The sequence below is a fragment of the Austrofundulus limnaeus genome, unplaced genomic scaffold (assembly GCF_001266775.1).
Source record: "Austrofundulus limnaeus strain Quisiro unplaced genomic scaffold, Austrofundulus_limnaeus-1.0 Scaffold55, whole genome shotgun sequence".
In the NCBI taxonomy this organism is placed as follows: Eukaryota; Metazoa; Chordata; class Actinopteri; order Cyprinodontiformes; family Rivulidae; genus Austrofundulus; species Austrofundulus limnaeus.
In genome coordinates, this window is record NW_013952457.1 from 523,542 (window position 1) to 540,546 (window position 17,005).

The window sequence follows — 17,005 nt, forward strand, 5'->3', positions numbered from 1 at the left end:
ATATATATATATGAGTAAAGATCTTATGATCCGTTTTTTTTTATTCCTCAGCAATAAACCAGATTTTTTGACTGCATTTACAGGATGTTATAAAGGCATGACTCCACCTACTATTCTGCTTACAGCGTTTCATGTGTCTGTACCTCAATGTAGGATTGAAGTTGGGGATAAACCCTGTAAGGACTCAGCACGTGGGACAGATGGGTGGTGCAAGGGAAGCTGGTGGTCACAGCATGGCTCACTTCTGGGAGAGAAAACACCTGGAAGCCAAACTTCTCATAGAGCTTCAGCAGATCTTCGTCCAGCTTCTCTTCACCCTCACACAGGACGCTGCCCACCGCATAACGACATTTCCCTGGTGGTCTCTGTGTAGACAGGGAAAGACAGAATGACCATATTTTAGAAAATTACAAGAATAGTGTTGGTGTCTCTGAACTGATCTAACTCATTACTGAAACATAAATGTCTACAATAATGTCAGTACAGCCAAATTTCTATTTAACAAAACAATATTCCTACGTTTTTATTTTTTTAGTATGAAAGCCATTTTATTCAATTCTAATGACTTGCAACCGAAAACTATGATAATACCCCAAGTTAAACTTAGCTCCCTCAACAGGTGAGCTCAGAAAGTCTTTAAACACTCCTAAAAGTCAAAGATTTAAGTATAAAAAAAATGTTCACACATACAGTAACTGCACAACGCTACAGTTAACTGAACCACAAAGAGCAAAGCTATTTGTCTGCTTGACGCTGGCCTGGGGAAAAAAAATTACAGCCAGACAGTAAATGTCAATCACTCCAGAAGAACTGTGGCAGCGTTCCAACCCTGCTGAGACCACTGCAGACAGATCCCAGCCAGGTCAGCTATGTGTTTTTAACAACGATTGGGATTAACAAACGGACCCTAGATTCCTTCTGAACAGATTTTGGCCAACATCACAAACTGCTGCTACAGAGGTGGGAAAGTAGAGCAGCTCTACAGCTGAACCAACAGGGAGGAAGAGTTTGGAGGAAACATTCATTATTCAGTGTTGTTTGTTCTGCAAACTTTGATATTTTTTAAACACAAACAGTGTTAAATAACTAAGAAAGTGCTTTGTAATGAAACATTATTACTGAAACTGAAGTTTTTATCCTTACATTTAAACAATGAGTAAAACAATGTTTCGACATCGTTATTGCCATGAAAAACAGGTGATTGGGTCTACGTGTGTATTATTGTATTTGTCACCTTTTTAAGACCATTTCTGGTATACACCTACCTTGTTAAGACCAGTAGTCCCTATGAGGACCAAAGACTGGTCCTAATATGGTGGAATTCCATTTTTGAGTTGGGGGTTTAGAACTAAGGTGTCAATTGAGTTTAGGTTAGGTTTAGGGTAAGCGTTCAAAGTTAGACTATAGAAGCGACTGGAAATGAGCGGAAATAAATGTACGGTCCTAATAAGAAAAGAAATACAAATGTGTGTGCGTGCGTGCGTGTGTGTGTTGTTTGATAGCAAACATCTTGTAAAAATTTTAATGAACCTTTTAGAAACAAATCACTGGCTGTGCATCTACATCAACAACAGATAAAATTTGAGTGAGAAAGGTGAAGCACCCACAACTGCCCCACATCTGCTTCCCCCAAGAAAGCAGCCCACTTCTCCATCTCTACACATGTAGATGGTAGTTAGGTGGTCGCATCAGGTAGGGGATTAGGTGTGTGTGTATTTATATACACAAACAGTATATACACAAATACATACATTCACATGTACGGTTACATAGAACTTCACCACAGGAAGCCACCATCCAACCATCCATTATCTTCTGCTTTATACAAAGTCGGGTCAGGGGGGCAGCAGCTTGAGCAGGGAAGCCCAGACCTCTCTTTCCCCAGCCACCTCTTCCTGCTCTTCTGGGAGGACTCCAAGGCRTTCTCAGGCCAACCGAGAGAGACTCTCCAGAGTGTCCTGGGTCTTTCTCAGGGTCTCCTCCCAGTTGGACATGCCTGAAGCACCTCTTTAGGAGGCATCCTTACCAGATGTCCAAACCATCTCAACTGGCTCCTCTGTGTGGAGGAGCAGCAGCTCTACTCTGAGTCTCTCCCCGATAATTGAACTTACCCCACCTCTAAGGGAGAGTCCAGCTATCCTGCGGAGAAAACTCATTTTGACCCCTTGTATTTGCAATCTTATTCTTTCGGTCAAAGTTTGTGACCAAAGGTGAGGGTGTGAATGTAGACTGATCAGTAAACATAGAGCTTTGCCTAACAGCTCAGCTCCCTCTTTCCCACAACAGACCAGTACAGAGTCTACAAAACTGTGGAAGCTACACCAATCCGTCGATCAATCTCACGCTCCATTCTTCCCTCACTCGTGAACAAGACCCCAAGAAACTTGAACTCCTCCACTTGAGGCAGAACTTTACCCTCAACCCAGAGACAGCAATCCGCCCTTTTCTGACYGAGGACCATGGAGTCAGATTTGGAGGTGCTGATCCTCATCCCTGCCACTCCACTCAGCTGTGACCCCCTCCACAGTGAGAGCTGAAGATCCTGGTGCGATGACCCCAACAGAAACACATACTCTGCAAACAGCAGAGATGGAATCTTGAGTCCACCAAACCAGACTCCCTCCACCCCCTGGCTGCACCGAGAAATTCTGTCAGTGTAAGTTATGAACAGAATCGGTGACAGCTGGCAGCCCATGAAGCCACCAATAAAAAAAATTTGAAAAAGGATTCCTTAACACATTTTACCTTTAGGATTAGGTGATATTCAAAAATAATATATAAAATCAAATTAAGAGGTTATAGTCTCTGTGCAAATTTATTACTGTGCCACAAAAGTGCACACACGGATGTAAAAATAGGAGCCATTTGATTTAAACATGTGTAGACGTTGCACCTTTACAGGCTCAAGTGTCAGTGGGCAGAAGGCTGCCAGCTCCGGTGAACATCTTTCTGCAGATACCCGACAGCCAGGTCACATATGTGGCAGTTCAAATCATGTCTGGGATGAACATCAAGGTCGACCAAGTGCTAAAAATCATCTACTAAATATGCAACTGACTGAATTAAAGATATCTACTTCAGATTTGATTAGATACATTTACAGAATATGTTATAAAAATTATAAAGTAAATAACCAATTTGCAAAATTTGAACCTATCTGATCAGCAGGGGTTTATTTGTCTTCCCCTAATAACACTAGAGAACAGACACAAGCTGACATTAAGGTTTGATCTCATTTACTTAAAAACAATTCTAACAAGTTCGCTTCTCTTAATGTGCCCACACGTCTGCATGCAGATTTGTTGAGAGACAGAAAACAGCCACTGAGCTGGTTGTCAGTCAGAAAAAGATCTGATGGAGAATCTCCCACTTTTGTCTGCTGCCTTGCAGACACTTTTTGTCTACCAGCCACAGATGGAGAGTGGGAGCTGTTGTTAAGGGATCACTTTTTTTCTCGTTAGGCTTTAGGTTACCGCCTACCACTTTCTAGACTTTGCTAAATCACCTCAGAAATCAGTGAATATGTGTTTTCTAACTTTCAAGAAAAGTCTAATCCAAAATAGGGTTTTTTTTATTACTCGTTCAGAACAAGTGAGTGTTTTAGTTTAAAAAAAAGGCAGCACAATAAAGTGTTTAACAGAGAGTGACAATGTTAAGTTTTCAGAAAAATCCACAGGTTTTACGAGACAGTTTTCAAACAGTGATTAAAATGTATGTGTAAAAACCGCTTTGGTTTCGACTAAGTTACGACTTGCTGCTGGATTTTGCTCTGTGACTGTGTTTGTCTGTGGAGAACTGGCACTAAAGGAACACAGATGGGAGCCAGCCACACTCATCTTCATGTTCCCATCATCCTCGCATAATTATCACATATAACCTCGCAGCATTCTCTTCTTTTCCATCTCATTTCTCACATTTAGGGCTATTTTTTGAATGTGCTGTTTTGCTACTACACTGCAGTCTTCCCGCTGTTCTACTTTGTTCGTACAGCAGCTTTTGTGCTGTAATTTAGCAATGCTAGTAGTGATGAATCCATCTTAATACCTCTGTGTCTGTTTATGTCTGCTTGACATGCCTAATGATGATGATGACTGGTGATGTCTGCTCAGTATGAGCAAATAATCCTTACCGTCACCTGACAACATCGTCTACAGCGAGCCAGAAAACAAAGCTCATCTGCGTTTGACAGAGTTACATATTCCAACCAGCAGAGGTCTGTTTACAAAGAAGAAATTATCCTTTACAAGCCACACAGCTGTGTTAGCACTGTCAGAGTCTAATATTGCCATAAATTTTTCAAGTGTACTTCTGTGAAAGAGCTATGAACAATTAGTATCTTACCTGCACTATATAGTTCTTTGAACAATCTCAGTTTGAAGAAATAAAGTTTAATTCTGAACAAATTGATGTGCAAACAGCAAACCAGAAAGTCAAGACCAAAGCGAACTTCGGCTATCTTTAAACACCTCCAGTCTCAAACATTTTAAAGTGGTCATGCAAATACTACTATGTTAGGAACTTTTACAGTATTTGTTTCACATTGTGTGGTTATACTAGCAAAGTATTATATTCTTGCCCTAGACTAGGGTTGGGTGGTATTGATCATTTTAATACAGACATATTATCTTTAGATACTATTGTTGTACTGTATATAGTATTACCAGGGCAGGACAGAAACGGGGCATGAGGGGTGCATGCTCTGTTGAGTTATTTTCTCCAGCTCTTATCGTCTCTGCATCACTGCCAAAATTTATTCAACTGTTGTGTATTTTTATTTTCTTTTATCTGAAGATTTTATTGTATTGTTATTTTTTTTTATTTTATTTTATTTTTTTTTTTGGCATTTGTTAAATAACTTTGGGACTAAATCAGAAAGGAGGTCGAAAGCGGGTGGGGGGTAGGTTTTTTTCAGCTCCAGAGAAGGATGAGTCTGATGACAGCTGTTTTTTTTTTTTCATGAGAATACCGTTTTTCCTGCTGTCTGAGATCAGTTACAGACAGTGGTGGGCAGCGCTAATCTAAAAATTAGCTCCGCAATTTCTAAAGCGCTTATGTAAATATTTAGGTCCGCAACCTCATAAGCGCTTATGCCACAGAAAAACTAGCAGAGGGTAATTTTAAAGCGCAAGTTCAATTTGACACTTACTAGCTGGCAATAATCCATGTACAATATATGCACAACACTGCCAACTAGCGGTGTATGAACTCTTTTACAGCTTATTCCTACAACCGCCGATTGCTGGGGATGTGAATTCCTGAAACAGACCTTTAGCTCCTGGTGTAAAAATTTAAAAGTTGTTGAGGATTGCTAGTTCGGCTGCTTCTTTGTCTTTTTCTTTTGTTTGTTGTAGATTTTTCATTAAAGAAGCATCAATAAAGTAATTTTAAAACTGTTTATTGGAAAACTGAAGCGATGCATTCTGGGTATATGACGGATTTGATTTGTGACGGGAAACGAAAGCACGGATTACAGGAAGCTATCTTCCCTTCAAAATAAGAGCTTGGATTTTAAAGTTTTCCATGTAGTTGCTCCAGTCGGCCATTAGATGTCAGTCTTCATCAGCATAACATCTTTAAATCATTTCTGCGTCTCTAACCCCAATGCTTCGACCAATTACGTCAAGTATTGAGCTCCAGCGTTTAAACTTTATTATTTTCTTAAAGGAGCTCCGATTGTAAAGTAAAATAAATCAATACATACAAAATTTTAGTATGGATTACAAACGTTAACTGTTTTAGCTGGGACAGGGTGTTCTAAGCACTGCCTTCCTGCTACATAAGCAGACACAAAGCATTGTGGGAAATGAGAACCCTGACCGAAAGCAACAGTCAGCAAGGATGTATACCTTTCCAATAAGTGTGTTTATCTGGGAGGGGTGCTGTTGGATAGATCACGTGTGTTGTGATTCATTGACAGCCATACCTTCCGCTGTTCAAGATAATGATGACTGGTAGATAATTAGTCATAAGCGGTACTGCATTTTAATTTTAGAAAGTGCAAATCTGCTTATGAATTATAAAAATTAGTAAGACCGCTAAAGCGTAAATGAAATATTTAGGTCCGCAATTAGCAGATATGCATTTTAGCGGGCTGGTGCCCACCACTGGTTATAGAGCTAGCTACAAGTAAATTATTTGTTTATAACCTTTCCATGGAACCCCATTTCAAGAAATTCTGATCTTCTGTTTTATTGCATGAAATGCATAAAAGGAAAGTAGTTCAGGACCTTTGCTTTGCAACAATTTTTCTTTGTTTTTGCCCAGACTGATTTATGTGCAGGGATTGTTCTGCATCAGCCCCTCTGCTATAGAGATGCATCAAGTGTATGGCCTGTCAGCGAGGCTTCTGTACAGAGCTACTCCCTGTCAACACCGGTGGTCTTTGATGAGACACAACAGTATAACAACTGTCCTCCCACAGCCTTGCTCCGCTATCTTACATCTCACTATATCTCAGGCTCTCCACTCTGATAGAGTGTGTTAGCCAAACCAGTAGTTCACTAATGATATCATTCGGGCCTCTAGCTATCAGTCACATCCCACACAGTGGCAAGTACAAACAGCCGCCCTGACTGCATCTCGTCTCTGCTTCCCTCCAGATAACACACTCCTGAGACCACAGGCAATAAGGAAAGAGAGGAACATCGTGCCATGTGCTTGACTTGTCTGGTCTTTGCAACCACAATTGTTTAGTTTTGTGTCTGAAATTCCCCCTACCCATAAAAAGTCAGAAGCTCCTGAATGCTCTCCGCACTATCAAAGCTGTGTTTTGAAAGACGACACGTGATTCCACTCCTCACAGGTAGCTGAGGGGAAGCTGACTGTGATTTTTGATTGGCCTCGTTTGGTGGAAAAGTATTAAATATCAAGAAGATTGTTTTGCTTTTATCTCAATAACTCAACACAGGATTACTATGTTTTAGCACAAGTGTCAAAAAGCCAATTAAGCTGGGGGTGACCTCATGATTATGTGCAAATTTGATACGAATGAGAATGAATCTGAATTTTTCTGCCAATTCTCGGCTATTATTTTCTTAAACTATGCCAGATATATTTCTACACAATCAATGGCTCAAAGACTCCAAGAAGGCTTTCCAACACAAACGATAGTCATCTCATCTCCCCCCAATACTCTTAATCTAAGTTTCCAGAGAGCTGTTGGAAGAAAGTCATTTCAAAAGCAATTCTTTGCTAGAGGCAAGAAAAATGATTTATGGATGTGAGGATTTCCAAAATAATAAAAAAATATGGCTAACAGAAAACACTCTTTATTAGCAGGCATGTGATGGAGATCAATTCTCTTCATCTAAGACTCCTTTTTTAAAGAGAAAGAGAAAACAAGCATCTCACCCAATGGACTGCTAGAGATAGGCACTAAACAGAAATAAGCTGGTATAAAACAATAAAATAAAAGATGGGTAGTTGGGTGGAGTAGGCCCATTGAAAACTGGCGAGCCATTCAGTGAGAACAAGAACAAATGAACCAGGTGGTACTGTATACTCTGCCTTTCAGCAGAAAAAAAGATTACCAAGGAAGGAGTGTAAAATCTCAGCCACACTGATGATCCTGCCTGAACAGAAGGTTTGTCTACTTCACAGCACAAAGGAAAATAAAGCTAACATCAATGCAAGCCATTAAAAAGGCAAATAATTTCAATACGCAATACTTTATATCTAGATACAGCCGAAAATAATTACTTTATATGTTTAGATGTGTGTTAAATTTATCCTTCTGTTTGGCTTTTACATCCTGCTTGTTTTACATTTGCTGTAACAGCAGAAGCATCTTCGTAGCCATCATAATACGTCCAGTTTCCCCAATAAATCTTCAGAAAAATTTGACCAAGTTAACATGCAATCGTGAGCAGAGGGGGGAGAAACAGCAAAAGCAAGCAGACAACAGAAAGCAGCATTTATACACAAAGTATGTGGATATGTGGATAATGGCTTTATTTAGCAACATTTTTTAAAGCCTTTAGCTCATGAAAACGTGTACTCTTAATTTAAAATGATTCATTTTTAATCACTGTAACACAACTTAACATGGGCTTGCCATTATGGCAGGATAAAGTTTCAGAGGGTCTCAGTGGCTCTTTATAACACTGTAGCCAATAAATTAACAACTTGGAATTTTTCCWGTAGTCTTTACCATCATTAACATCCATAGTGAAGTAGGACAGCCTAAGCCAAAGAGTACCACAATTTGGCGAATAACAAACAATTGCAAAGAAAAAATAAATCATACTTCATCTACAGTCCTATTTTGAATTGTATAAATGTACTACTGACACAATACACACCCCATTACTTTTATCGGAGTGTGCTCCCGTTCTTTTCAGTTGTTGTCCTGAAGCAGATGGTGCTGAGTGAAGACAAGCAAATAACCTGACACATGGCGAGCAAATGGAACAGAAGAGACTACTGGGTAAGCGATTTCTCAAAAAGAACTATGTTCCGTGTTACAGAGCGGTCTCCGCTGACTGGAAGCCATTCGATCCCACCCATCTTCACCCACAAGGCAGGTAAAACAGCAAAGAACAAAGAGATGCCACAGCAAAACACTGGATGCTGTGTTTATGGTTGGAGGGGAACAAGTTACAAAAAAGCAAGGAGAATTACTGCAAATTTCATTTTACAATTTACACACAAAACTAAATCAATCATAATTCCTACTTAGTATTATTAAACTAACGAATACACAATTGTTTGTAATTGGTTTGGAAATTAAAGCTTATTCTAACTAACAAACTGTATGTCTTTGTAAAGTGGCCCCTCAAGACTCCAAATCAGATTACGTGATGTGATGACTTGTGGGCCCAAAGGCCCCTAAAGTCAGGAGCCACTGGAAGTCTTTTTTTTTTTTGCCTTGTTTTCACAGAGTACAGCTCTGTCCTTTAGGCTGTGCTCAGACTTGGCTTGTAATTACACATGGCTTCCTGGGAGTTCTGGCATGTATAATTACTACTGAGGATAAGCAGCCTGCTGGAGGCAGGACACAGTTTTTCTTCGCCACAGTTGTAGAGCTGGTTTACCACTCCTCGGCCAGCTGGACACAGTGTGGCAGTCCTCCAGCCAGATGCCACAGAGCAGGGAGTTTAATCCAAGTATGAATGAGTTCTTCCACCTTCTGCACAGCCTTGCCTCTTCCTCGGTTGTCTTTCTCCCTGAACGCTCTTTTGATAAATATGCAGTTGTATAATTCAATAAGCTGTGCATCACAAAGCAACAAGCGAATACTTGGCACAAGATTGATGGTATAAGAAATTTAAACAGGAAAAAAATGGTGTTCATAATGCTCACAAAGTATGCGTTCCTTGATTTTAAAAAAAGTACTTCTCCATCTGACAGCCTTCTCTTTTTACAGCATGTCACTTACACTGTGTGTTGTGTGTCTATACGGATCCTACAGAGCGACAACAGGCCCAGAGTCTTTCATAATATTAACTTTAAAACCTGCAGGATCACACTTCCGACTATCAAGAGTATTTACTTCTCATTTTATATCCATCTTTAAAAGCGACACCTTTTACCAGAAAATTCTCTTTCATGTTGCCGSTGCTGTCGACGGCCAGAGTAATTTTCGCGGGAGTGCAGAGACGCTCGGTGCTCTGATCTGAAATTCCGATTGATGAGCTGCATCACTGTGAGGCTCTCAAGGTGAATCAGACTCCTACCGATTCATACCCCCATCCTCCGCACCTCAGTTCACATCTCGCTGCCACTCCCATACACGCCTGCACGTGTTATTTCGTTTCACCCCCTGCTTGTTATTAGAACGACATGGATTGGTTTGCTCTATGGAGCTGAGAATAAACCGAGTGGCCACAATAGTTTAGCCTCAAACAAATGTGTTAAAGGCAGATCCATCTGCTGAGTTTCTCCACTACACAGGGTTTGCTCATTAATTAGTAATACCCCTTTAAAATGTGTATTAATCCAGTTGTATTACAGCATTTGCCTGACGTTTTTGGCTTTSGATAGGGAAAACATTGCATCATGCAGGATTATTCACTCATTTATTTTCTATTCTAGAACACAACAAAAGGCTGAAATTGTGAAACCCAATAATTTTATCTCACTCCTCCCATTTGAGATTTGCTCATCACAGCGCTTGATCAACTCAACCTTGAATGGTTGAGTTTAAGAGTTCAGCATTCATTGACGTGAGTCATGGTCCACTTAAAAGGTTACGTTCACACTGCAGGTCTTAATGCTCAGTTCCAATTTTTTGAAAAAATCCGATCTTTTTGTGTGAAYGTTCACATTACATTTTAAATGTGACCTGCATCAGACTCATGTGTGAACGCTACACAACACTGATGTGACACGCATGCCCAGTAAATGACGTGACGTCTCATCAGCCGGCTTGTTTGTTTACAGAGCTAGCATRGATGCTACATTTTGCACATCGAATCGGAAGTTGTTTAATCAGAGCCAATTAAATAATTATCTGGCATGATTCTTTAGTTCAGTATTTATATCTGAAGCTGCCTCTGGCCGGGATGCTCCAGTGAAGCTTTTTTTTTTTTTTTGAACAAAACTAGGAGCTGGAAAAAAGTATCGACCGAGTAGCTAACTTTAGGATCGATACTCTCCGCGACCCAGGCTGGACATCGTTATTATCATACTATCTATGTGAAAAATTAAAAGTAAAAAGATGAAGCAACTGGACTTGTGTTTTGGAGCTGTAAACACACGGAGCTACAGATTTAAACAGCGAGACTTGAGGTTAGTGTCTTATCGGTCCTTCACCCCCACCTCCACGATGAAAAAGTCAGATGAATGTGACATGAGTGTTCACACTGCAGTCACTTTGAAAACATCAGATATATATCAGATTTAAAACCACATACTTGAAATGGCCTGGGTCGGATTTGAAAAACTCGGATTTGCCTCGGTCAGACTGTCATAAAAAAATCGGATACGAGTCAGATGGGTCAAAAAAATCAGATTTGGGTCAGATTTGCCTGCAATGTGAACGTAGCCAAAGATGTGTGACAAACTGCTGAGCTGTGGCAAATTTAAAGGATTCAAATTAGGCAGGAAGAGAAATTAGAGTTTAGTGATATGTTTTGCCACAGCAGCACCCACAAAAAGATTTAGGTAGTGTTTTTATTAGTTCAGGTAGTTTTAAAATCTCCATCCTGGAAAAAAGTCCCGATTGCTCTCATCATTGAGCTGGATCTGACTAATAATTGGAGAGATAAGAAAATGGAAATAAAATGGTTGTTTGCCTGATGCATTCTGTACAAAGTTTTCAAGAATATAAATACCACTGAAATAGGTCAGTCATGACCAGCTACTTATTCAAGTATGAAATTCAGTTTTATTTCATTAAGTCAAAGCTCTCTATTGGCTGAGTTACAGTACTCGAGCCATTACAATAAATGAAGTTCAAAGATCTGTGTGATTTGTGTAGAGGATGCTCCTCCTGCCTCCCATAAAATCCTCACTGAAATGCCAATAATGCCATCTAGTGTCCATGAGTCACAACAACTTAATGTGCACGATGTAGTAAATGCGAAGATTAAAAACTGAATTGTCACAACAGTTTGGGGTTTAAAAAATTGGATTACATAAATAACTGAAATCATTTATTACTCATTACTTAATTTAACATAAAACTTTGAAAAACAGGAGAAAGAACAAGATATTCCAACTTTTAGTATAATTCTAAATACTGCTTTTAATTGAAAATGTATAAACTGGTGATTATACTTTTTTGCACTACAATTAGTGAACACTTGTGATTAAAAAACAACAGAATTAATGACTGCTTATAACAGAATGATAGAATTTCTAAAATAGTTTAGATCTTTTGGAGATGGGTTCTGTGTAAAAATTATGAAACATTTCCCATCTGTTGGGAAAACTCAACTTTTTGAGCTTTAGATCACGTTATAATGTCAGTGTAAATTATTTCTATAGATGAACTTGTGAAAAGAGCTTTACAACAGGTAAAATATCAATTATCCATAGCCTTTCCATAAAACCACTTCAGGACATCTGACTTGTCGTATGTGTCAATAGTGTAGCTTGTCCATTGGTAGTGAAAACAAAAGCTAAACMAATGAAGTGTTTAAACCTCTCAGATGAGATTAACTGTATTACAGTGAAGAAACATAAAAACAAGAATTATGGAAACTCCATCGCAGCCAAAGTTCAGCATCTCTCAGAGTTTGTTTGCTTTTTCTGCTTGGTGGTGACCCATTCAAATGTCACAAAATAAACAACATGAACAGCAAACAGTGATTTGATTTAATTTGATTTATTTATTTAACAGGAAAAGATTATTAAAAATCAAGTGGATGCTGGAGATCTTTTGAGTGCAACAATTGCCCCCAACATTTGCTCAAAAACCTGTTATTGCATGCAACAACTGTTTACAAAGGGGTTTATTGTTTTTCTTGCATTAGAAAACCAAATTTTCAATTAATAGATTATTAAGATTTTGCTGTTTAAACTTAAGAGTCTAAACTGCACGAATGCAACCAGTTGGAGGCTTGTTTACATTCTCAGCTCATATCAGAGTCATCAAATCCACCATGTTGTTTTGATCCTTATGACGCAAGCTCTCCAGCAGCAGCAGGAAAGTTTTCAAAGCTCCTTTAGGAGATCATTTATCGCAACTTTTTCGCTGGAGTGACTAACACAGTCAGGGCTTTTACGAAATCCTTGACTTAAAAAAAAAACACAGGACAGAAACTGGTGGGTGTAAGCAGAAAAACAAACACAGTCCTGCCAATGTGCCACAATCTTTGAAGATTAGAAAACTATGATTTGGCTCAGAAACTGATGATGAATAAACACTTTGAGTCAAACGCTAAACCGGTCCGTCTGTCACTGTCCATGAAGCAGACTGATCTTCTGGCTGATTAGACAAACCTCTTTATTCCGCCATGCTGCTGGTCAGATGCTCAAACACTCTGAACTCCGAGAAAACTCTGCACTCAAATCAGCAGAACTGCGACGACGCACGCTAATCAAAGCAGGGAAAAATGCTCCAAACAGTCATTTTATGCTTTCAAATTTTGGAATAACCTACAATCAAGTGGCAGACCTAATCAGCTGCTTCAAACTTTAATCACACCAAACACTGTTTGTCTGGGCGCTCGTCCCGTATCAGCTGGGAACTTAAACATTCTCGCCCAACTAGCAGCTGTTGTGCAGTCATTTTGTGTTGACTGAAAACACAATTCATGAAGGACGATGATTAAAGGAGCTACGTAGAGGCCCATTTTAAGCAAAACTTTGTAGGGGTCACCTGCAACTAGGATGAGAAACAGATGGTTTTTATTTTTTTTTTTTTGCCCCTGCATTCAGACTGTTAAGTCACAGTTATTTTAACTACAGCTGAAAGCAGAACCTTTCAGACGTGTCAGCTTTTCTCAAACAAACGTGGGGTTTTATGTGCTTTTCTTGTCTGGAGTCTGGAGTCTATTTTTGAAGCAGTAGAGGGGAAAAACTAAAGATGCCTGGAGCCACAGATGAGGGTGGAAAAAGTATCAACAGTGCAACGTGGCAACTGAACAGCTGACTGATTTCATCATTCAGTCTCACTTCCTTAAAAACACAACTGTATATTAATGCCCTGAGCCATGCAAACTAACACACAACGGATATTAACTACTTTGAAACATTTGTTGTGCTGTAGGTGGCATAGCTGATCAGCAGACAAACTTTTTTCCCCCTGTAAGTAAGAAAGTATGAATGTTTAAATGCATAAAATGTGTTCAGAGTGAAACAGGTGGTCAGTGAAGTTTGGTATTTACATATGAAACTGGTGAGGTGACAGTATTCATTCTGATGTTCAGCAATTTCAGCTAAATATAATATACAGAGCATATTGTGTGGTATGTTTTTAAAATTTTGGCATTAACTATTGCCATCATTTATGTCTGTTAGCAAAATATCTCACAAATGGCTCAATGGATTTTGATGAAACTTTCACAAAATAATTGTTGGATATGTGTCTAAAACTGAATAACTTTTGAAAAATGACCATTGCTGTTAATCCACCTTAGCCAAAACAAAAATAGCTACACTTCAGCTACAGCTAAAGAATGTATCATGGTATAAGCTTTTCATATCAGTTGATATCAATAATTATTGATAAGTTTTTTGTTTTACCTATTTAAAATAAAGGACCAGGAGAAAAAAGGATGAATTAATGCTGCCAAACTGGTGATGTGACCTTTCCTTTTTTATCCACWATTTCCTCTCAAGTTGTTGCACTCATTCTCTCCTTTCACTCCACATTGTTCTTTTATTTGAAGCAGTCATGAGGCACAATGGTGAAACATGAAACCGCTACTGCACACGTTACTTAATAGATTGTTGCTAACTTATCAAAGAGTGGCTGAGTTTGTTGATGCCACCAACCTTGTTTAGCTGGGCCGTGAGGACGAGCAGCTAAAGCTTTTCCTCTGCCTACATCGCCCACAATGCTGTGCGGTTCTGGATCAGAGTTCAATGAAATTATCTACATTCTACTGGACAAATTTTCCATTGATACTGATCACGTCTATCACGATACATATTGTTACTGAACAGCCCTAACCTCAGCCAATTTGACAGAAAATAAATTAAAAATTGGTGCGGTGGTAACTAACAACACATTTTGAGAGCTAACAAATCTCACAAGCTCTTGTTTGAGATTGCACATAACATCATGTACAAGGTTTGACCAAGATGGCTCCAAATGCACCTTTTCTCAAAATAAGCTGGTTAGAAAAACTGTAGAGTGAAACGCGGCAGGCGATACAAATTTGTTCAATGCAGTTGTAGCCTTTCATCTTAAAATGAGTTTTCCTGTTCATACTGAGATAGAAAGCTTAACCTTAATACTTGTGTAGATTCTAAGCAAGTGGGTTTACTCATATTTTTATGCATAATTATTTCTCTTATGGTGTATCTTTTTAAAGTGTTTTTTAGGTGTGAATGTAACACTATGGTTATGGATTTTGGATTATGCAGTAGCAAGCCAGTGCATGTAAAGGACAACTTATGCCAACTTATGAACATTTTAAAGATGTCTACATTGAGGAAGGAATTGCAAAAATCAAGAGGAAGCTTCTTTTCGGCATGTGCATAATGTAATTCTAACAAATTGCTCAAATATATAACTTTCACCAGCTATTTAGACATAAAAAATGTTTCATACGTTGGCACAAGTTGTCTAGTGTGACTTAAACAAGACCACTTTCTTTGGACAGTAAAGCTTATCTCATCTTGTAGATAAAATCCCTACATATTAATTCTATTATATTAAATCTATAAACCTTATTTGTATCTGCAAAATCCATTCTACAACAGTTTTTTTAAAGAAAYCATCACTGTATTATTTGACAAAACTGCTATAAAATAAATTTGATTTGCAACAAAATGTTGACTCTGACTTTTAGTACGTTTCAACATAATTTCCTTGCCCAAATTTAACACAAGACTTTTGTCAACACTGAACAAATAATGGCATATTATGTAACAGGAACAGCATGTTCGTCACCTGAGTTTTTAATATGTTTCATCTGACTTTTGTCCAGGTCAAACAAAGCACATATTCCCACGAACTAACATCTTATCAGGGCACAAAGTACGCCGGGTTTTATCATGAGGTCGAATGTGTTTAAACAGTCCAGCAGCAGGTCTCACCTGTCTGGGGTCATCGTAGAAAACACCGATGGAGTCGAGCTTTGGCCCGATGCTGCAGCTCTCTGTGAAGGCAGCTCCGCAGTCTTTGTACGAGCCCTCTTTAAACTTATAGGCAATGGTGACATTTCTGATGGGAGGGGGCCCGGTTTTAATTTCCACGTCTGACAGGAGTCCCGAGTACACCAGCAGGCCCACGACTGTCACAACCAGGCACAGCAGGAGGACAATTATCAGAAGCAATAAAATAAAATCAGACATCTCTCTCGCTCTGTCCTGCGGGGCAGCTGCAGTTTTAAAGCAAACCTGCAATTTCTCTTCAAGCTAAAACCGACACGCGCTGGAATGGATGCCCTGGCTCGTAACACAACATAAAAAACTTAAAAGATAAAACTCAAAAACAGCTTTTAAGCTTCAAATAAAACGCAATAACAAGTCAAAGCACTACGATTAGAAGACACGAATGCCAGTTTGTTTGTGGCATTTCCCCAAACAGTGGAACACGCTTCCTGAATGAACCATTTGTCTCAACATGAGGGGGAGSTTACTTTACCGATACTAAAATTATTTTATAGGATATTAATTAAGGCTGTAAAACTACTGTCACCAATGTTATTTAATAAATGAAATAAATTATGTCTAATTTAAGTTGTATAAATCGGAAACAGTGTCTTCTGCGCATTATTGGCAAACACTTCTCACCCCTTCCTTCATTTTATAATGGTTCAGCCCACATGGTCAGCAAATTAAATATTAAAACCTGTGGAGCCATTTATAGCTCATTAAAACTTCTGTTCTCTTGTGTATTCTCTTATTCTGTAAATTTCTAGCAAAATGTATATTAAAGTTTGTTCAATAGTTGACACAATTTCATATAATTTTTGGAGAAACAAAGAAAACAAATTCAGCTCCAATTATGCCTATTTTAACTTTTTTATGGGCCCGAACAATATCTCCTGATGCATCTCAGTAATCCAGGTAAAAAATCAAAAAGAAAAAAAATTGTATAGGTCTTCTGGACGGGTTCTTCTCTAATGAAACGTTTCGTCTCTCCTCCAAGAGACTTCTTCAGTCTGAGAGATTCAGGCAAACGTTTTCAAAGTTTCAGACTGAAGAAGTCTCTTGGAGGAGAGACGAAACGTTTCATTAGAGAAGAACCCGTCCAGAAGACCTATACAATTTTTTTTCTTTTTGATTTTTTACCTGGATTACTGAGATGCATCAGGACAAAAGCCATTTGTGTACAAACAGGAGGTAAACAAACCAAAACGGAGCCAAAAAACATTTTAAAGGGGGGATTTTTCAGGCAGTTAAATTCTACATAAAGCAATTGTTACTTTCAGTTGTTATGAAAACG

General features: G+C 38.8%; 1 protein-coding gene across 1 annotated transcript in view; it reads right to left on the reverse strand.

Moving 5' to 3' along the window:
• Positions 1-16,155, reverse strand: part of tex264a (testis expressed 264, ER-phagy receptor a) — an 81,825-nt gene extending 65,670 nt beyond the window's left edge. The window contains exons 1-2 of the mRNA XM_014009049.1: positions 15,652-16,155; positions 144-365 (exon numbers count right to left, since the gene is read on the reverse strand). Of these exons, the coding sequence (XP_013864503.1) occupies positions 144-365; positions 15,652-15,909 (480 nt within the window). The 5' untranslated portion in view covers positions 15,910-16,155. The remainder of the gene's footprint in view (positions 1-143; positions 366-15,651) is intronic.
• Positions 16,156-17,005: the final 850 nt, after the last annotated feature.